Source organism: Danio rerio, chromosome 3, assembly GCF_049306965.1.
Source record: "Danio rerio strain Tuebingen ecotype United States chromosome 3, GRCz12tu, whole genome shotgun sequence".
NCBI lineage: Eukaryota > Metazoa > Chordata > Actinopteri > Cypriniformes > Danionidae > Danio > Danio rerio.
In genome coordinates this window covers 62,699,363-62,722,486 of record NC_133178.1, presented here as the reverse complement: position 1 = coordinate 62,722,486, position 23,124 = coordinate 62,699,363, and the positions used below count along the sequence as shown (strand labels likewise).

Here is a 23,124-nt window from a genome sequence, read left to right as displayed (position 1 = left end):
TTCCTCCAACACCTCACACACACACTACATCTATAGTATCAGGAGATTTCCTTCAGGAGGAAGAGTGTGTTTACCAGCTAGAAAATCACTATGGGAATCAACTCAAAGGCATTGTTCAGCCAAAAATGGAAATCATTTACTCAATATGTGCATGATTAAATGTTGCTAAAATGAACATGTAAAGGGGATAGTTCACACCAAAAAATGAAAATGTACTCACTATTTACTCAACATCAAGGGGTTTCAAAACTTTGAGTATTAAAGAAAGCTTAATACTGTAATCCATTGATATCCATAGTAAGAAAACAAATATGGAGGTCAATCTAATTTAGTGTGTATTTATATAGTGCATTTATTGCAACCCGGGCTCATTGTGGAAACGTAGCACCGCGGACGTTTCTGGAGACCGCGAAATACATCCTGAGAGGTACGTATTTGTGCAGTTTTTGCGAATTCGCGTGAGGCCGCTGTGCCGCGCTTTTTCGCGACTCAAACGCCTCTCAGGAGCGCACGCCGTTCACGCCCGCGCTGTTCTCGCGCAAAAAGCCGGCGAAGGCCGCTGTCGCACGACCGTCTGTCCGGCTGACCGACTGGCTGTATCAGGCCCGTGCAGAGACCGTCCAAAGGGCATATGCAGGATACATTTTTTGAAGAGCGGAGGGGTGTTGGGGGGGGTTTGTTGTTGCGCGTGTACTAAAGAGCGGTGTTGTCAGGCGCGTTCTGATCCGCTGTGTTGTCGTGCGTACTCAAGAGCTGTGTTGTCGCGCGCCTACTGAAGGGCAGGACCGAGGGTGTGCCGCGTCGCGGGGGCACTTTTGATCATTTTGGAAGGGCACTTTCTATCCAAGACTAAAAAGAGCATGTGCACTGCACATGTTGAGCCCTATGTGTGCACATGCCTGGGCCGGATGACTGGACGATCGACTGACCCAGCCGCCCTCCTCCTTGCCCCCTAATCCCAAGCGACGAATTACAAAAGCCGTCCAGAAAGGAAAAGCAAAAGCCCTCGTCCGATTTTGACAGAGTTTCCGGATTTCGCCGCATTCTCATCACAAACTCGTTTGCTTTTAATTCTTTGGATTCTGTTTTTCATCTTACCTGATTTCTGGAACTGCTCTTCCCCAAACCCGGTCATTGACGCGGGTGGCTCCTCCTCCCTCGGGCCTCCGCTTCACCGAATGCAGCCGTACGTACCTCCAGCCAAGTAAATCGCGGTCTCCAGAAATGTCTGCAGGGCTACATTTTCAGATTGAGCTTGGGTTGATTTATTGTGTATGGCCATACACCCAAAGCGCTTAACAATCATGAGTTGTCTTTTAAACTCATAAAGGTTTGAAACAAGTGAAGAGTGAATAAATGCCCTATTGAAAAAAAACAGCTTAAACCAGCCTAGGTTGGCCTGGTCTTAGCTGGAAAGACTGGAAAATGACCAGCCTAAACAAGCTAAAACCAGCTTGACCAGCCTGGTTTAAGCTGGACATAGTTGGGCTCACAGCCTGGCTAGGCTGGTCAAGTTGATTTTAGCTGTTCATCTCCCAGCTAAGACCAGGCTAGAAATGGCTGGAAACCAGTCTGGAATGGCCAAAACCCCTCTAAAACCAGCCTGGTTGACCAGCTAAAACCAGCCACCCTGTTGAAAAATCCAGCTTAAACCAGCCTAGGCTGGTTGGCTGGTTTTAGCTGGTCGACCAGGCTGGTTTTAGAGGGGTTTTGGCCACTTCCAGGCTGGTTTCCAGCCATTTCCAGCCTGGTCTTAGCTGGTCAGGCTGGGAGATGACCAGCTAAAACCAGCTTGACCAGCCTAGCCAAGCTGGGAGTCCAGCTAACAGCTATATTCAGCTTAAACCAGGCTGGTCAAACTGGTTTTAGCTGGATTTAGCTGGTAATTTTTTTCAGCCTGACCAGCTAAGACCAGCCAACCAGCCTTGGCTGGTTTAAGCTGGATTTTTCAGCAGGATGATGACTGAATTTTCAGTTTTGGTGAACTATCTTATGACTAATGTCTACAGCGGGGAAAATAATTATTTAACATGTCACCATTTTTCAAAGAAAATATATTTCTGAAAATGCTGTTGACTTGACATTTTCATCAGGTGTTCATAACAACCAAAGAAATCCACATATGCAAAGAAAACCAAACGAATTAGATTACAAATCAAGTCATGTATAATAAAATGAAATGACACAGGGCAAAGGTATTGAACACATAAAGAAAGGGAGGTGTAGAAATGCAGTGAAATCCCAGACAGCAGCTGAAATCCCTCAGTAGTTATTCAGCAACTCTCTGCTCTTCCTCATTGTAATTGAATATCAGCTGCTTCAGTCCAACGTCTACATTTGCAGGAGGATGAAGATGAAACCAGGGTGGACATTTCAGCAAGACAATGATCCAAAACACAGCCAAGGAGACTCTCAAAGTGTTTCAGAGAAAGAAAATCAAGCTGTAGAATGGCCCAGCCAATCACCTGATCTCAATCCAATAGAGAATACAAATTAAAGATCTGATTTAATAGACAAAATCCACAGAATAATCAAGTTTTTGACATTCTGTTGAAGTTCTGTGAGAAACTCACACAGCAATGCATGTGACTTCATTCTCCATATGAGAGGCATCTTTAAGCTTCCATCACCAAAACAAACCTTTGATATAAAGTATTAAACACATTTCAGTAGTTCAGTACTTTCTCCTTTGTGTCATTTCGTTGTTATTACACATCACTCATTTTTCAGATTTGTTTTGTTTTACTTTTATGTTTGTATTGTTCCAGTTTTTACCAAAATCTGCTTCAATTACACGTCAACATCTCCTTTAGAAGTATTATTCACAGGAAAAAAAAACATGACGTGTTCAATACTTATTTTCCTCAATGTATATGACTTATAAATCAGTGGAAATATCCCTCTATTAACATATATTATTATCATCGGGGCTTGACATTCACTTTTTTGATCGCCAGCCACTGTGGCTAATAGATTTCCAACATTACTAGCCATTCAGCATTTTCACTAGCCTCAATTTTGTTGTTTGGGAAATATATTATATATGAATAAATATGACTTTGACATGCTAAAATGACTTAATTTAGATGTTGTTATGTCCTCCTCATTCATATAAATTTTTCTGTGTGTTGCATGTGGGCTTGCTTACTGTGCATGAGCAAACGGGTTGTGTCGCATTGCAATTAGTTTTTATTTCACATGACTTTTTTAGGGCTCAAAATTAAGGATTTACCAAATGTATTTCTGACCACACCAAAAAGAAATATGTCTTGGCCACACATTTTATATTAATCAAAACAAGCAAAATATAGCTGTATACATGTGCTTTTTATTCAACAAAACTTGTCTTTTTTTAAAAATTGGACATTTAAAAAGATCTATTGTCATGTGTCTAAAATATTCAGAGTAATATGCCATGGCTAAAAGTCCCAGATCAGCAGTTAAATACGCATAAATGGGGAGCCAAAGTGGCTAGTGGGAGCGGCTGTCTTACTCGCCAGAGCTGAAATCTACACGCATTTGGCGGGTTGGCAGGTGTTAATGTCAAGCCCTAATTATTATATTTATCAGTATTTTATATTATACTGCTTGTCTCTTCCAAAAAGAACAAACAGATGAACAATTATAATGCCTGGATTCACTGCTCAGGCTAGTTTACCACTTTTCGATCTCTCCAAATGTGGGACACTGCTGCATAACATCTCCCGACTTCTGACCATTAAAATGTTTTACAGCCCAAAGGGTTTTTAAAAGTAGCAAAATGTCAGTGCTGTTGCTCTGCTCGTCTCCAGACGTCTCCTAGCAACCAGATTAGAGTGGATAGATGATGAAGCGAGTGTTAGTTCTGCAGGTGTGCGATTATCAGCAGCAGAAAGGATCATTTCGCAGTAAAAAGGTCGCTGGTTTGAGTCCTGGGTCAGTTGGCGTTGCTGTGTGGAGTTTGCATGTTTTCCCCGTGTTGGTGTGGGTTTGCTCCGGTTTCCCCCACAGTCCAAACACATGCGCTTTAGGTGAATTGAATAAACTAAATTGGCCGTGAATAGACTAAATAGTTGAGTTTTTAGTCGTTTCTTAAAAACAGCGAGTGACTCTGCCGTTCTGATGCAGTTAGGGAGTTCATTCCACCAACTGGGCAGATTAATTGCGAGAGTTCGGGAAAGTGTTTTCTTTCCTCTTTGGGATGGAACCACGAGGCGACGTTCATTCACAGAACGCAAGTTTCTGGAGGGCACATAGATCTGCAGAAGTGAGAGCAGATAAGGAGCAAAGCCAGAGGTCGCTTTGTAAGTAAACAGAGCTTTGAATTTGATGCGAGCAGCAACTGGCAGCCAGTGCAAACGGATGAGCAGCGGAGTGACATGTGCTCTTTTAGGTTCATTAAAGACCACTCGTGCTGCTGCGTTCTGGAGCAGCTGACGAGGCTTGATAGAGTTAGCTGGAAGCCCGGCTAGTAGAGAGTTGCAATAGTCCAGTCTGAACAGAACAAAAGCTTGAACAAGGAGTTGAGCTGCATGTTCAGATAGGAAGGGTCGGACCTTTCTGATGTTGTAGAGTGCGAATCTGCACGATCGAGCAGTTCTAGAGAGGTGGTCAGAATGTGTGTGAATGAGAGTGTATGAATGATTCCCACTACTGGGTTGCGGCTGGAAGGGCATCCGCTGTGTAAAACATATGCTGGATAAGTTGGCGGTTCATTCCGCTGTGGCGATCCCCTGATGAATTATGTGACTAAGCCGAAGGAAAAATTGATAAATGGTAGGGCAGTGTTTCCCAACCCTGTTCCTGAAGGCACATCAACAGTACATATTCTGGATTTCTACCTTATCTGACCTCTTAACTTCAGGTTTTGGAGTCTCTTCCGATGTTTTTCTGAGTTTATTTAGGTGGGTTTGATTAGGAAGAGCTTGAAAATGTGTACTCTTGGTGTGCCTTCAGGAACAGGGTTGTTAAACACTGTAGTAGGGGATGTAATTGATGTCATCATTTCAGGTTGTGGATTTCGGCACAGTTTCTCACGTTGAAAACTTGACTTCTAGTGTCCGGCTGCACTTTTCAGATTAGGAAAACATTCAGTATAGTCACATGAGGGACACGAGCATGTGTAAAATCATGGTTAACCACACTAAAAAATATATAAAAACAACATATTTGTGTGTGTGCCCTTTATTTACAGTTGAGATTTGCATTATGGGATGTTGATCTCTGCTCTGTCGACTATTGATGATTAAAATTCAACTCTACAGTTTAACAAAGTGACTTTTACTGACATTTTAGTAGTGTGAAAAATAGGAAATAATATTCAGTGCTCAGAATATATAAGTACACCCCTCACAAATCTCTCTTTTAAACTCATATTTTAAATAGGAAGCCTTACAATATTATATTTGAGCATATACATTAGATTAGTCAGTACTGAAGCCAAATCTGGAGCTTATCTAACAAAATAACTTACGATAACAGTCCAAAAACTAGCACAGCCAAACTTATATATAATAGAAAAATATTAAATACAAATTTAAAAAAGGAAAAATTAAAAGAAGCAAAACAATTGACAAATTTAGATGAAGTTTTGTAGGTTATATATATATATATATATATATATATATATATATATATATATATATATATATATATATATATATATATACATATATATATATATATATATATATATACATATATATATATATATATATATATATATTTTTTTTTTTTTTTTTTTTTTTTTTTTTTTTTTTTTGCAATATTTAGCTTGAATTTAATTGTTATCTTTCAATTTCTCAATATGTTTGGTGACATATCTGATATAGTTTGGTGATATTATTAGTTTAATAAATCTGTTTGGTTTAAAAGCACCAAAGTAAATTGCCTATATTCAATGAGGAGTAGATAAAAATATTCAAATGGCGTGTACTCAATTATGCTAAGCAATGTATATTGTCACGATCACCAGTTATCTAACCCCTATAAATCACTGAAGAGCATTCATTATCACCCAGACTACAATCCTGTCACCATATGAACTACAAATCCTGTCGTGCACCTCCCTCACACCTGTTCTAGTTCACCTTTGATTACACACACAGCTAGGAGCTGCTCAAGAACTGATTACTCAAACTATATAAACTGCTCAGATTGACACTCGCATTACTGAGTCTTGTTGGTTTATACCCTGTAACATTACGAAGCTCTGTGTTTTGACCGTTGCCTTGTTTTCTTGTTTACATTGTCTGCCACCTCTATTGACCATGTGACCTGACTATGCTTCTGGATTTCCTTGTATATACCCGTTTGCTCCTGTGTCCTGTGTGGAGTTTGCATGTTCTTCCCGTGTTGGCGAGGGATTCCTCTGGGTGCTTTGTTTTCCCCCACAGTCCAAAGACATGCACTATAGGTGAATTGAATAAACTAAATTAGCTATAGTGTATGAGTGAAAGTGCGAATGGGTGTGTATAGGTGTTTCCCAATGCTGGTTTGTGGCTGGAAAGGCATCCGCTGCATAAAACATATGCTGGAATAGTTGGTGGTTCATTCCACTGTGGCGACCCCTGATAAATAAGGGAGTAAGCCGAAGGAAATTGAATGAGATATATAATTAATTATTTTATAGAGTACAACTAATATTAACTGCGGAGTTTGAGTAAGTGTTTTCAAATAGTCCCCATAGCTGTGTATCAAGTAGTTAAATGCATTTGTGTCTGTGTTTTTGCCCGTGGATGATAATGCAATAATTCCCGCTAAGGATCCACCTGGCGCAGTGGCAGATTGTCTGTCATCTGCTTGAGCAGGTGCAGCTGTCACTGCCGCTTATAATGACGGCCCTTTGTGAAGGCCTTTATCTTAAACACACAGGCAGCTTCTGCTATCTGTTGTGTTATGCAATAACAAAGTTGGGGGCGGGGGGGTTCGTTTGACCTTCCTTTCAAAGTGTTTAGCAACTGCTTAACCTTCCGCAGTGTTATGCAAAGACCTTCAATAGTGACTCGCAGGCAAAATCTGCTCAAAGTGTATTTTCATTAAGGACGGTAATAAAGCTAGAAACCGACAGGCAAAGTTTGGATTATTTAAAGGTGACTAAATGTAATAATTGAGCTGCGGAAAAAACAATACAATGAGGTATAAATGTTTCTGTTTGCAGCACAAAACTGTGGAGAAATTGGCAGACATGAAGTCAATAGTCAAAACTATTGAATTAAGTTGAAGTCAAAATCATCAACCCTCCTGTGAATTTTTTTTCAAGTATTTCCCAAATGATGTTTAACAGAGCAAGGAATTTTTCACAGTATTTCCTATAATATTTTTTCTTCTGGAGAAAGCCTTATTTGTTTTATTTCGGCTAGAATAAAAGCAGTTTTAAATTTTTTAAAAACTATTTTAAGGTCAATGTTATTAGCCCTCTTAAGCAATATATTTTGTTTAATTGGCTATACAACGAACTGCCTAATTACCCTAAATTGTGTAATTAAAACGTTAAATTGCACTTCAAGCTAAATACCAGTATCCTAAAAACTATCTGGTCAAATATTATGTGCTGTCATCATGGCAAAGATAAAAGAAATGCACCAATACCATGACAAAAAAATATATATATTCCATACACAATATGAAACGCATGTCTCTGTTTGCACTGGATAAACCTGCACAGAACAAATGCAAATGAGCAGACCGTGTATCTAGCAGTGGATGTTGTTTGAAAGTAAAAATGACTGGTGACTTGGCGTTTATACAATTTGCTGCACTCCAAATAATCAGACTTGTGTAGCTAGAAGCATCTGCTTTCTCTCATTCATTGTCTAATACATGTAATGTGTGCAAAAAGAAAGCTAAGAGAAGTTACAGCTATTTTTCTCTGAAAAATATTTCTAAAGGAGCTTTTTGACTTTTTTTGATTTTCAACAGATGTGGGTACAGGGTATATACAAAAATCAGAGAGTAAAATTCAATACCTTTTAAGACATTTTTAAAGACTCTTGCCATATATTTTAAGACCTCATCCCCACTTTTGTACTTAACTGGCAACATTTTAAATATATTCACTTAATACTGATTGTAAGAAATGAATCTTAAACTAAAACATTATTAATATACTTAATAAAAATGTTAATGCAGAAGGTGTCGCCTATAGAACAGCAGAAACAATGGTGCTGCCTTGGTTACTGCAGTAGCAGTGTGACTTCAAATATAGCTGGATTTTATGGATTTCATAAACTACGCAGCATCCCAAAATTTCATACTTTAGCATACAACTATAATTATACAACGTTATTATCAAAAATGATGAAAATGTAATAATTTGTAACATCATTTAAGACCTTATAAGGGTCTTAAATTTCTCTAAATTTATTTATTTTACTTTTAATACTTTAAGACACCGCGGACACTCTGTGGTAACAACCAAAGACATCAATATGTGCAAAGAAAACAAAACAAAATAGTTTACAAATGAAGTTGTGTAATAAAATGAAATGATACAGGCAAAAAAAGTGAGCTGTAGAAAAGCAGTGAAAGCCCAGGCAGTGCTTCAGTTCAACGTCTACATTAGCAGAATGATGACCAGGGTGGACATTTCAGCAAGACAATGATACAAAACACAGCCAAGGAGACTCTCGAATGCTTTCAGAGAAAGAAAAATTGCAAATGTAGAATGGCCCAGCCAATCACCTGACCTAAATCCAATAGAGAATACAAATTAAAGCTCAGATTTGATAGACGAGACACGCAGAACCATCAAGATTTCTACACTCTGTTGAAGTCTGTAATATAATCACACCTGAGCAATGTCTGTGACTTCATTCTCCATATGAGAGGCGTCTTTAAGCTGCCATCACCAAGCAATTCTTTAATATAGAGTATTAAATAAATTTTAGTAGTTCAGCCCTTTCTCCTTGTGTCATTTCGTTGTTATTACACATCACCCATTTTTTTCAGATTTGTTTTGTTTTATTTTTATGTTTATGTTGTTTGGGTTTTTACCAAAATCTGCTTTAATTTCATGTCAACAGCTCCTTTACAAATATTATTCACTGGAAAAAACATGACTTGTTTAGTACGTATTTTCCCTTCCGTAATTAAGGGTGCTTTCACACCTGCCTTATTTAGTTCGATTTACGGTTCGTTTGGGCAGGTGAGAATGCAGCAATCGTACTCGAGTGCGCACCAAAAGCGGACCAAATAAGCGTACCGAGACCTGCTTGAAGACCTGCTTTTAAACGAACCCTGGAGCGGTTGGTTTGTGATGAGAATATGATTCGTACTAAAACAGGTCCAACCACAAAAAGTACTGCACGTTTTGCACTAATTCAGCTGCCGTAGGCCGATGCGCTGTGCATTATGGGATACGGAGGAAAAATATTTGTTGACAGCGCTTAACCAACAGAGAGAGAGAGAAAGGGAAAAACATTACCTGATGGATCGTTGGTAATATTTCCGCAAGATGATCATGTCGCAGTTTAGCTAAATTAATTCACGTCTCCTCCTGAAGTGACGAGCGATGCATTAAACACTGTTTTCCAGCCGCGGTGGCGCTTCATTTTCGTAATGTATAGTTTGTCTAAAGCAGGGATACAATCAGCCAGCGCAGTCGTCCCTCCAGAGTAAAAGGTTTTGTTTACCTGTGGAAGTTCACTGGCATTTTCCCGCACGTGAATTCTGACCAATCAATAAGCAGTTTAGGAAATATGTTCAACAACATCTGGCCAATGAGAGATGTGGATTTTGTCAGATGACTGCATTTTGGTTCGTTTCAACTGGTTCGAACCAAAGCCAGCAGTGTGGTGTGAAAACGACCCAAAGACGGCAGAAGATGCAACAATGCATCATTTATTACCCTTGGTCCGGACCAAATGAAGCAAACTACAGATGTGAAAGCACCCTAAATGTTAGAGAAACTTCATTTCGTATTTCTATCAAACTTGCTTCATAATAAGTTGGTCAGAATCAGAGCTGTTGCCATTTATTCCCCACATTAATGCGTGACCTGACATTGTCTCGGCTTGACATTTGACGGAGCACATTCAGATCTCACGAGTAGGCCATTAACTCTGCGCCACCGGCAGAATAATCAGTACTTCTTTTAAAACTCTCTCTCTCTCTCTCTCTCTTTCCCTTCAGGCACAAAAATGGCTCTGAAGTTCTTGCGGAAGAAAACCACCAAGCTGAAGAGTTTCCTGCGCGAGTACAGCATCTCTCTCTACCTGTCACCCTGCCATTTCATCATCAACATGTACGGCATCGCCTTCGAGACTGACGAATACTACATTTTCGCTCAGGAGTACGCGCCGGCTGGAGATCTCTTTGACATCATTCCTCCCCAGGTGAGAGAAGTTCAGCTAGTCACGCTGTGCTACTTCATACTTGTTTTTGGCACTGTTTAAGTGCTAAATATAAGCATTAAAATGATTTGGTTGTGTAAAAGTGTGAGATAGTAATGGGCGAGGGCACTGGAGGGATGCCAGTTGGTTTTAGCTTTACTGGTTCATTAGATTTTCAGCTTATTGGTGAGAAACTTTGATAGTTATTTAACAGCATTAGCGAGCTATCTATTAGTAATGGAACAAAGTATTTTAATTTCTGTCATGTATACAGATGTTAATTTCACAGATAAATAATTTATTTAGAAACTTACTGTTAAGACTTTTAAGTTTTGTCTCTAGGGTTTAAAAGGTAACATTTAAGGTGATAATACTTTGTGGTGAGTTGGTCGCAAAATATCAACACGACAACAGAAATACTGCAAAAATAAGTGAATTTATTTACAATAGTGAAAGGAAGTCAAAAAGCAATAAAGTATTACCTAACATAAAATAAATCAATTAATATAGATTAGGGATGGGGGAAACGAGAATAAAGTGGCGCCAAATAAATGAAAGCAATATAACAAAACCCCAAATCTAACTAATATTTACCTTCTAAACTGTCTAATACAAAATAAACAAACAAAACTAAACTACTCTGCTAACCAAAAATACGGAGAAATCTTACAGCGGGTGGCGCTCACTTCTAAACTAGTGTGTTGAAACAGTGGAGTTATCTGCGTGATGCAAAGTGTATGTCACGTGACATCGAAACTTCTCGGATCCAAGGAAGAGGCTGACCCCAGACATATACACATCCAAGACGGTAACAGCGATAAACACAAGAACAAGACCAAAATCAAAACTAAGTTCCCGTCAACATCACAGCACACAACAACAAGCCAACAACACACACAAAATCAAGCAAAGACAGCAAGTAAGTCCGAGCGAAAGCAGAACGAGCTTCCCCGCTCGCGTCCCTTTAGGGCCTACTCACACTATGCCATCCGTACCGTGCCCAGGCCCGTTTCCCGGATGGTTTGAGAAGTGTGAGTGCGCTGAATTGGGCTCAAGCACGGTAGTTTTATGCTAGTTTAGCAACGTAGTTTATTAAAGACGCAAACCCCTCACTGCATGACAGCTGCACCTTCAGCAGACCTCCTCATTCCTGCAGCATGAGAGCTTTATGATTGTTTATGAGCGCCAAAAGTGGCGGATCTGTTCTGCAAAATATCTGACTGCGTGTCCCTGCATCCCTAAGGACTGTTTGGCGAAATATTTGACTGCATATCAAACGACTAAAACGATATAACTAGAGAAATCTCCACTGTGCTGCTGAGTGAGAGAGCGCTTCTCACTGAACAGCGCAGCAGCGATGACGTAAGCGTGCAGAAGCCCCTTTGTGGTGTGAGCGCGGGCCGTCGGGGGAGACGGGAGGGAGGACAAGCGTGCTTTGGCCCGGTTCGAGGCAACTGTACCTAGTGTGAGTACGGCCTTAAACTGTGAGCTCCTATGCTGATTGGTTGTGAAGGTGATGACGTCACAAGGTGGCATTGAGATTGACGTGTTAATGGACCAATGGCATACTGGAATGGGCGAACCTGAGAATTGACAGAGAGAGAGGGAGGGACCAAGCGAGCGAGCGAGAGAGGGAGAGAGAGAGAGCGCACACACACACACACACACACACACACAAGAAAAACAGACAGGCATATACATATGACTGTAACACACCAATAGGATTCCGTTCGTTTTTCATTCACACCTTTAAGTAGGGGTGTAACGATTTATCGTTGTGCGATTTATTGCGATGCAAAAATGTCACAATATGCATCATGGCATTATGACGATTTGATTACGATATGACGTCCGTTTTCTCTCATTAGTTGAGCTGTTTGCACGTGAGCTACGTTCCACCTGCTGTCGCACGTGAGTTCAGATTGCAGCAGCAGTAATGTTAGCAGACCAAGATGAGTGGAGTTGAAATAGAGGATGGCCCATCCTCTAAAAAATCAGACGTCTGGCTACATTTCGGTTGTACAGTCATTGCTTTAGACTCGTTTGCTTTTTGACACGCATACTGGGTCAAACATAGTAAAGTCTTCACAGTGATTTACATACTTTGCACAGCGACATGGATACCTCCTAATTGGTGTTAAAAGAGTCACATACTGTATTTATAAGGTACAATTCACCCTAAAATATCATTCTGTCTTCATATAATGATGTATTGGCGGCCGCAAAATCACACATGACGTGAGCTGACCGTGAGCTGTTACTACAGAGGGCGGACTATGATAGACGCACGCGCGCCACCCTGTCACTTATCATGCCCAACATGAAGACAGCCATCCATAAAAACCTCTCAGACAGATACACATCAGTTCAGGATTATTTTATAGAACTGCTGATTACCTGGAAATGTAGATTTTGTTTTTTTTTTGCACACACAAAAAACGCAAGTCACCAAGCAAAGCCTTAAGCTCTTACTGTTAAATTCAATTCAATTGAATCATTTCAATAATATTTTATAAGAAGTTTTTAAATTGTTTTATTTTCCAGAGACAGGCCTGTTTAATTTATTTTCTTAAAGAAGGTTCAGTTTAACAAGTTGAAACAAAAGAAATACATACAAAATAGTTTACTTGGTAATTTAAAATTTGCATTTCAGTTTAATTTTCAATTTTTATTCCAAATATCGTGATACATATCGAATCGTGAACACTGTATCGTGATACACATTGTATCGTGAGCTGAGTGTATCATTACACCCCTACCTTTAAGTGGACTATATTAGTGGACTTGTGTAGGGAATAGTGTTACATGGGGCAATTCTGGTCCTTGATTAGGTTGTTCTGGTACATTTGATTAGGATGGAGGTTAAAGCCCATTCCCGATGGTAAGGGTACAAAAATAGAATTGGGATTGGGCCTGCAGGACACCAGCCTGCAGACCACTCCATTGTCTGACAACAGAAACAGAAAACTATTTACAGATTTTGTTAAAACACACTATACGAGCTTAAAGAGTAGGAGTGTGAAGACCTGACATTAGACAGGGCGCTAATGCAATGCAGTGATGTGAAAATTAGCAGCTCTAGCAGACTTCAGCTTGTTTCCATTGAGCGTAGTTGGCAACAGTGCTACACACACACACTGAAGTAAACAAGGACTTCATGTTCCTTGCAAAGTTGCTGCATTACAACAAGTCCTGTAAGGTTTTTAGCTGCGGAGGCTTCATATGCTGTTTCTGTGAGAATTATGATCGTAATATTCATTATGTAACCACACCGTAGTTGTCTAATCCCGTACTCTCAACACTCTCTCCTGTGTGTAGGTGGGACTGCCGGAGAACGTTGCCAAGCGCTGCGTACACCAGGTGGCTATTGCACTGGATTACCTGCACTGCAAGAAGCTGGTGCATCGTGACATAAAGCCAGAGAACGTCCTGATCTTTGATAAGGAGTGCCGGAAGGTAAAGCTGTCAGACTTCGGGATGACAAGGCGAGCCGGTTCTCCAGTCAAACGAGTAAGCGGGACCATCCCATACACGGCACCAGAACTCTGTGACCCAGGCCGGCAGGAGGGTTTGTGTGTGGACTACAGCACTGATGTGTGGGCATTTGGCGTGCTTCTGTTCTGCATGCTCACCGGGAATTTCCCCTGGGAGAAAGCGCTGCCCTCGGATGCTTTCTACGAGGAGTTTGTGCGCTGGCAGCAGCGGAGGCGGCGCAGCAGTTCGGTGCCCTCACAATGGCGACGGTTCACTGAAGAGGCGCTCTGTATGTTTCGATGCCTGCTGTCCATCGAGCAGGACCGCCGATGCTCCGTCAAAGAGGTGTTTAGCTACTTTAACCACTGCTGGATGCTTGATACTGAGAACGGCAACACCACCCATATCTCAAGCAGTAACGGCAACAGTGGCACGGTGATGAACGGCCGCCAGGCTGAGCTCAGCTCTTCCTCCTCTGAGGAGGACGATCTGGTAGACCGCTTAAACAAGCAGAGCTTGTCGCCTGTGTGCGGGGTGACCAAAGGAGGCATCATCATGGAGCCAGTGACCACACACTACTCCTCAACATCCACAAACAGCCCTGCTTCCTCCACCGGAGGTTATGAGCGTGTGTCCCGTGACAATAACGGCAACAGTGGGCGCATTCTAGTCACGACACCAATCGAAATATGCGTGTAGAGACATCGCCGACTTTAATCTTGCACATATACACATGGGATGACCAAAACAAGTCAAGTCCTCGTGAAGCAAACACATAGAGGGAAAAGGCGGTAGCTGGTGCACTAGATCATCTCAAGAAGAGCCACTGCTTGAACGTTTTCCTGATGACGAGTACCTCTGAGGGAATGTGTAAGACAATCGCCAAAGATTGTGTCTCAACCACGTTTTCCACGTATATTAAGACCAAAATGAAAGTTTTGTACTCTTTAGAAGAAAGCAGAATGAAAAACTGAAGCAATATGTCGAGGTGAAGAGATTTTTACAAACATTTCACGTGGAGACAGGCGGTTTCTGAAGCACAGTGAGAAACGTGTCGGTATTGTTTTGTGCTTGTGTGTATCCCTGTGGTCAGTGGATATTGGACTTTGGAAGCTTATTGGTTACTTGATAAATGTTGTACTATTCATTTTCAGTCTTCAGTCTTTCTGTTATTTATTTAATATTGTAGCATTACAATGTTTTAATTTGCAGAGAAACTGCACTGTCAAATATCAAATTGCTCACCATTACACCAAAACTGGCAAGAAAGTCACTTGGGGCCATTTACACAACACAATCGTCAACTAAAAACTGAATATTCTCCAGAAAATTGTTCTGACTGTTGTGATAACAGTCTTACTTAATGCCTATGTGTTACTGAAAACTAGAGCACCAAACTCTAAAACAGCAATGGTTGGCTGCTGGACTGTTTCTTCAGAAAGTGACATCACCTCCCTGTTGGCCTGGCAATCACAATGCAGCATTACACCTTGAGCTAATCCTTCCCTTTTCTTTTGTACGTTCATTGTTGTCAAGAAAACATAGACCACTCTAAGTGAAGTTTATTCATAAACTAATTTCGAGAGGAGCACGTGATTATGATTGAACACGGCTGGTTCTGCATTAGCACGCATGATCCACCAATCAGGCCATTCCTAACCCACTATAAAGAGCCAGGGTTTTTTCACTACAGTCATCTTCGATTTGAAGAATCCCCCCTTCCACCCCTACCTCTTCACCTTTGCCTCCATAGGGCAGCACGGTGGCCCAGTGACTAGCACTGTTGCCTCACAGCAAGAACGTCACCGGTTCTAGTCCTTCAACAGGCCGGTGGTCGTTTCTGTGTGTAGTTTGCATGTTCTTCCCGTGCTTGCGTGGGTTTTCCCCGGGTCCTCCGGTTTCCTCCCACATTCCAAAAACATGCACGACAAGTGAATTGATAAATCTAAATTTGCAATTCAGGTAATCTTATAATGCAGCATTTCTTTTATTAGCATTCAAGTTTTAGTCATCAGCTCTTATCAAGGGGGAGTTGTCGAGATCTACCTGAGCTTGAGGCTCCCCTCTCTTCCTCCAAACGGGAGGGAGCCTAGGGCTCAAGTACCTTCGAGCTCAGGGCTCTCTCCCGGGACAGCATGCCAAACTTGCTTATAATCAATCATCAGCTAAGTGTGAACTCTTGAAACTTCAGTTAGATAAGTTTGAATGATAAATGTAAACGCCTGTATCGATGCAGTCCGCATAAATGAGTAATTCCTCCATGTGTAGGAGTGCAGTACTTGGCCACCTTGGTACTGAACAACTGGATAAATCTTTACTTTCACAAACAGTTGTGGCTGTGGTTGTACCGTTAAAGAAAAGAGTGATTCAGGCATACTGGCTCCCGGAAGCACAGTTCAAAATCCATTCAGCCGCTGTGTATTGATATGTTCATACAGTACAGTGCAATGCCACATATTGATGTACATTTCCTCTTTTAGCATTCTGTCTGAGCATCATACATGGGGACATAACAGCACATGTATGTCATTGAGATCTCTTTTTTGACATCCTATAGAAGATCAGTAAGTTTAAGAGTCTTTGCAATGTTATGAAGACATCCTGGCTGATGCTATAAAGACATATTTATAAATGACTTGGCTCTTTTTATGAAAAGTCTGTACATGAAACATGATTCTTAGAGAATGTTAATCTTTCCAGAGGATGTCCTCTATATTGGATGTCTTGATGATGCACATGTGCTTACCGAGTGAAGTTTGAGGCTTTCTCAGGTATACCATTCACTGTGTTACATTGAAAATCAATGTGAAATCCACATTACCCGTTTGTTTTTTTAAATACGCATTCCTGGTTTAATGTTCACATTATATCAAGATGAAATTGGTTATCTTTACAGGATGTTCACCAACATTTCTGCTTCTAATATTATTTTGATCGCAAATCCCACTCAATTCCCAGCAGGCACAGGACGTCAACATGATGTCAGATTGACGTTGTATTGCAACGTCGTGGGCATTTTATTTGGAAATGAAAATCGGGTTAACATCAGGACTCAATGTCAACCTCCAACCTAAAATCAACCAAACATCAACGTCTAATAATGTTACAGTTTGACGTTATCTGGATGTTACAACTATGACGTCTATCAGACGTTGGATTTTGATTGTCATTCCTGACGAATAAATGTCAGTATTTGACGTCAATATGACCTTGGTTTATGACAGGGGGGTTCAAACTCGGTCCTGGAGTGCATATTTTAGTTCCAACCCCAATTAAACATACCTGAACCAGCTATATAATCTCTTTCTAGACTCTCAGAAATAAAGGTACGTGTGCTGTCACTGGGGTGGTACCTTTTAAAAAGGTACAAATTCTTCTATATTAATACGTCAAGGCTATATATTAGTTTCTTTAAAGTACAAAAGTGTTCCTTTTAAAATTTGTACGTATATATACATTCGGGGTACCAATATGGACCCTTTAAGTACAAATGTGTACCTTTTAAAAAGGTACCACCGCAGTGACAGCTTGCGTACCTTTATTTCTGAGAGTGTAGGTATACTAGAAACTTCCAGACAGGTGTGTAGAAGGAAGTTGGAGCTAAACTATGCAGGACACCGGCCCTCCAGTACCAAGTTTGGACACCCCTGGTTTAAGATGTTGGCTTGACATTGGATTTTGGTCACTTTCCAACACAACCTAAAATCAACTAAATATCAACGTCGTTCATAACGTTGTCCTTAGACACTGGCTAGACAGTTTTGGTCACTTGACGTCATGACCTAAATCTTACGTGTGGTTTATTCATAAACTAATTTCGAGAGGATCACGTGCTTATAATCAACACGGCTGGCTCCTTATTAGCTCCGTAATCAGCCCTATTAGATGATTACGGAAGCATTATAAATAACCTGAGTTTGTCACTCCAGTTATCTTCGTCTTGAAGCTCCCCCCTTTCCACCCCTTCATCCTTCCTCCTTTTCTGATTGGGCGACACGGTGGCCCAGTGGCTAGCACTGTTGCCTCACAGCAAGAACACCGCCGGTCCAACCTTTCGGGCCGGTCGGTGTTTCTGTGCGGAGTTTGCATGATCTCCCCGTGTTCGCGTGGGTTTCCCCCAGGTTCCCTGGTTTCCTCCCACCGTCCAAAACATGAACCATAGCCAAATCGACTAAAATAAATTATCACCCAATACAACCTAAGTTCACACTTCTCACAGTGACAAGCAGGGGAGTTTTTCGAGACCTACCTGACCTCGAACTCCCCTCTCGCCCTTCTAACGGGAGGGAGCCCTGGGCTCGAGGATATTACGAGCTCAGGGCTCTCTCCCGGGACAGCATGCCAAATACGCTTTATTGATTATCAGCTAAGTGTGAACTCTTGAACTATTATTTATGTCATATGACCTTGTGTGCCTGTTGGTTACCATCCCCACTTCAATTCCGGTATGTAACATTCAAATTTTGAGTTTAAGTAAACTGACATAATTTCATGTTGTCTTCACCAATCATTTTGTTTCTCAGTTGAGGTATGGAAATATGAAGATGTCTTATGTATGATTTACGTTTCATGACAAATGGAGCAGTGATGTCTAAATTATCTGCTGCTTTGGACCCGAGAATGAAGGTCCAGTTGTAACTCTATTAGATCCTTTTATTTGAGCGATTATTAACTCAAAAAACATTACCAGCTGCTAAACTTGGTATAAGTTGCTTTTAAATTTACTAAAATCGCAACAAAGTGGAGCGTAATTCCTGTTCCACAGTCTTGCGCAAATTAATTTTTCTTTTTTATATTTATACGTTTTATTATGTAATTTGTTCAATTTTGTACTCTCGTTTGAAGAATGGTAGCAAACGTTAATTTGGTGGAATTGTTTTGTTCTTGTATGATTAAAAAAAAAAAGCAAAAAAGGGGGCATTCTGCATGGATATAACAGAAATCTAGAAGAAGAGTTGGTATCTGTGCTACTTTTTAGAACTGTGACAATTATTGTGTAGTCATTTTAATTAGCACACGTTTCCCTAACTGGATACACGTTTTAGTGGAGTCATCAAGGACAATGTGCAAATTGAGAAAATTGTTTTGTCATGGACAAAGCATGGACTTCGCATAGCAAAACGTGGACTTCACATATCAGTGATGGGCAGTACACAACATATTGATTTCTTTAGTGCTGGAAAATGCTCTCAATAATCAATAACTCACAAAGAAGATCGATGTTACACTAAAAGACAGTTCAACCCTGCAAAACCTTCAACCCTTCATACGAGGAAATTATGACAAATCTTTCATGAAAAGGACAAACATTAAAACAGACATTTCATTGTGCTGTCTTATCCAGAAATGTTTGCATGAATCAACACTGCTCTGGAGAAACATTGTAGAAATAAACAACAATGTACTGAGTCGTGTGGCTTTTGTGGCTTTTTTATACCATTGCATTGCACATACACAGCCCCCTATGCAAAACCTTTTCCCTCGTCATGTTTATGATATCATAGGGTAACTTTACGTCTGAACAATGAGAAGGAATCCATCCATCCATATCAATCAGTGGTGTCTAATCCTGCTCTCGGAGGGCCGATGTCCTGCAAAGGTTAGCTCTTAGCCTAAATAAACACAGCTTAATCATATAATCAAGGACTTACCATGCATGCTACGAACTTCTAGACAGCTGTATCAAGACAACTTGGAGCTCCTGATCATTCCAGTCTAGTGATATTGCAATTTTTTCAGCCCCATCACCATTATGCAACTGAAAAAAGTGTTATTTAAGTTCTATCTTGGTCACATATTTAGGATGAATTGTAGCAACATGGAGCAAAATCGTAATTAGCTGAGACCTAGCAGTGGAACCTCAAGACAAGACTCAAAATGGGACTCCAGATGAGAAAATATGTTTACATGTGAAATAGGGATTGTAAAAGGAGACAAATTATAAGAAAAAGAGTGAGGTGGCAGGAAAAAGTCTGGTGAGGTGGCAGGAATGGCGCAAGGGAACAGCAAAGTCTTACAAAATGTTTGCATATAGAAATAAATATTCATTTTGTAAGTTGTGTTTGAAGCAAGGACAGCATGGTGGCACAGTGGGTAGCCCAATCGCCTCACAGCAAGAAGGTCACTGGTTCGAGCCCCGGCTGGGTCAGTTGGCATTTCTGTGTGTTCTCCCCATGTTTGCATGGGTTTCCTCTGGGTGCTCCGGTGTCCCCCACAGTCCAAAGACATGCGGTACAGGTGAATTTAATTAGCTAATTGGCTAATTGGTAGTGTATGAGTGTGATTGTAAAAGTGTGTGGATGTTTCCCAGTGTTAGCCCTGCTGAAAAATCCAGCTTAAACCAGCCTAGGCTGGTTGGCTGGTTTTAGCTGGTCAACCAGGCTGGTTTTAAGAGAAGTTTTGGCCACTTCCAGTCTGGTTTCCAGCCATTTCCAGCCTGGTCTTTGTTGGTCAGGCTGGGAGATGACCAGCTAAAACCAGCTTGACCAGCCTAGTCAAGCTGGGAGTCCAGCCAAAACCAGCTTAAACCAGGCTGGTAAAGCTGGTTTTAGCTGGATTTGGCTGGTCATTTTCCAGCCTGACCAGCTAAGACCAGGCTGGAAATGGCTGGAAACCAGCCTGGAAATGGCCAAAACCCCTCTAAAACCAGGCTGGTCAACCAGCTAAAACCAGCCAACCAGCCTAGGCTGGTTTAAGCTGGATTTTTCAGCAGGGAGGTTGCGACTTGAAGCGCATTCACTGCGTAAAACATGTGCTGGATATGTTGGTGGCTGTGGCGACCCCTGATTAATAAAGGGACTAAGCCGACAAGAAAATGAATGAATGAGAATGTTTGAAGCAAAGGTGAAGCGTGGTAAGTTTAGTACATTAGCATTAGCAGTAGTAAAATGCAACGAGTGAGACAGATTACATTCAAATAGGACCTTTAAATCCACATGAGCAACAGACAAACCATCTACATGCATCAAGCATAGAAAAGATTGAACTCAGAACACTTAAATACATCGGATGAGCCAATTACCAGCACAACTAAGACAGATTATGGAATTACTGAGTAATTATGACAACCGAGCATGAGCAGGAAAGTGGGACGCGTTCTAAAAGGTGTGGCAATGCATCATAGGAAACAAAAATGATCAAATGTCCAGCAGAGGTAGGTGGGTGGGTAGGGGCAGGGGAAAGCTGTTGAGGGGCGAGCCAATAACAGGCCACAATAGGAACAGTTCCTGGTGTGGAAAAAAAACAGTTTGAAGAATACAGACAGGGGACAGAGATGAGAAAAAGGGGAGGCAAGTGAGTCCAGAAAGGAGGAGGGCTCATGGCACAATTGAAGGAAAGAAGGAACCATGATGGGAGCTTGAATGGCTGGTGTGATTGAGGACCAAGACTGAGCTAGAGCAAAGGAGGAGCACTATAGAACTATAGAGGGATGTAAGTTCAGATAGAGAAGTGTAAAATCATTATAAAGGCAGGTCAACAACTGACAAAGGCAATGAGATGGGAAGTTGAATCCAAAGACTAATGGAACCAGGTAGATCTGAGAAAGCGTGGAGCAAAGGAGGAGCTGAAGGGTCGAAAAACCAAAGTGGAGCCCGTGGTCAACAACATAAGGTGGAGCTGAAAACCATAGAAGCTCAAAGTAAATATCAGCAGTAGGCCTGGACTAGTAAAGAAAAAGGTAAGGTAGTAATGCTGAAGGAAGCCTTTGAAATAATTGAAGGACCCTTGGAAGTGGCCAATAAGTGAGATTCAGGGATAGGCAGACAGAACGCTGCCAAAAGAGAATCACTGTTGAACAGAATCAATGAAGGTGTGAGATATTCAGGACAGGACTGAATCAGTGAAGATGCAAGATTCAAGAACAAGGGAATATGGGAAATAAGAATGTTGCTTGGTCTGTACTCCATGCCTCAAAAGGCATCCTGATAGGAGCGGGCTATGTTTTCAGCTCATACTCCTAGTCAGACCCTCTGGAACCTCTGCTCCATCAAGGTCATTTTGCTGTTGGTCCAGAGCCAGAGACTGGTTAAAAATCAGCTCTTTGGAAATTGGTTTATGAGAAGCAGCAAATCATTGCTGGGCAAAAAGTAAGAACCACTTGCGTCAGGAGCTGAGATGAACAGACACAGTTCTGAACATGATTTTAAAAGCAATGGAACACAATGCTAAACGCATTATCACTTGTAATCTCCGTCTATCTAAGGCATGCAGCACAAACACATTAATATTATTCATATTCTCTGTCAATGCAAATAAGTCATGCTGTGCGAACATAAAAGTTCTGCTTGTAATCTCGGCCTATGCAAACTACAATGCACTGCTTAAACATGCTGGATTCGCTGTGTTTGGATGTCGATGTAAATGTGCAATGCAATAATAACAATGCAACATCAATGGTGTTTTTGTGTGTGGAGCTTCTGCATTTGGCTTTCTAGGAAAGATAAGATGTGTTCAGTGATATTCTACAGTGGCTCTTGTTCCAAACTAGAGTGGTTCTTCAAAGTTTTGCTAGACGAACCAGCTCCAAACCAGCAATTGCACTGACTTTGAACTAGTATCCAGATCATGCTGGTGGAATAGGGTTGAGGTAGGCTCTAACTCTGGGCAATTGTTGGTTTGTGTGTTATCTCTGGCATTCTCTGGAAGTTTCCTTTCTAATGGGCTACAGCATTTGGTCTGTTCAAGGTGTGGGATCAGTGGACAGTGAACACCACATTCAACCAGCTTCATACATTTAATATAGCTTCAACAAGAACCGGTGAAGTTTGTTCTTTAGCATTAAGTATTTGTTTTTGTTTGCTGCAATGTTTATATGTGGATAAAAGCCTGAACTAAATCTGTTCACCCAGTCAGGTTCTACAAGTTCCTCAGAAGACTCGTTCAGTTCATGTTCACATTTATTTTGTCTCTTTAAGAATCCTTTGAAGTGTCAAGAGTTTTGGGCAAACATCTTTAATAGAGGGAGAGAGATCTCTCAAAGTTAATTAAAGATTTAACTTCTTTTGTGTTTCTGGTGGGTTTGAAACGAGATAATGGTAAGCAAGGACAGCACAGCGGCTCAGTGGTTAGCATAACTGGATGCATACCTGACAGCACTCCGGGTTTTCCTGGGAATCTCCCGCATTTCAGATCCATCTCCTGCCAAACTCCCATTTTGTTATTTCTCCCAAAAAACTCCTGTAACACCCCCCCTCCCTCCCTCTCTCTCTCTCTCTCTCTCTCTCTCTCTCTCTCTCTCTCTCTCTCTCTCTCTCTCTCTCTCTCTCTCTCTCTCTCTCTCTCTCTCTCTCCCCAGTCCCCAGGTTTTTTTTACAAACTGTAAAACCCCCGGGTCATGACT

General features: G+C 41.1%; 1 protein-coding gene across 2 annotated transcripts in view; it reads left to right on the top strand.

The window, feature by feature from the left end:
• unm_sa1261 (un-named sa1261) overlaps window positions 1–19,192 on the top strand; it is a 40,274-nt gene extending 21,082 nt beyond the window's left edge. Inside the window, exons 3-5 of one of the 2 annotated variants that reach the window (XR_012401282.1) lie at window positions 10,111–10,313; window positions 13,629–17,023; window positions 17,398–19,192. Coding sequence is in view for 1 of the 2 variants with exons in the window: in XM_679124.9 (XP_684216.2) it covers window positions 10,111–10,313; window positions 13,629–14,483 (1,058 nt within the window). In the remaining variant the exon portion in view is untranslated. Of the gene's footprint in view, window positions 1–10,110; window positions 10,314–13,628 lie in introns of both variants that reach the window. The other variant, XM_679124.9, reaches the window with a different exon arrangement.
• The last annotated feature ends 3,932 nt before the right edge of the window (window positions 19,193–23,124 follow it).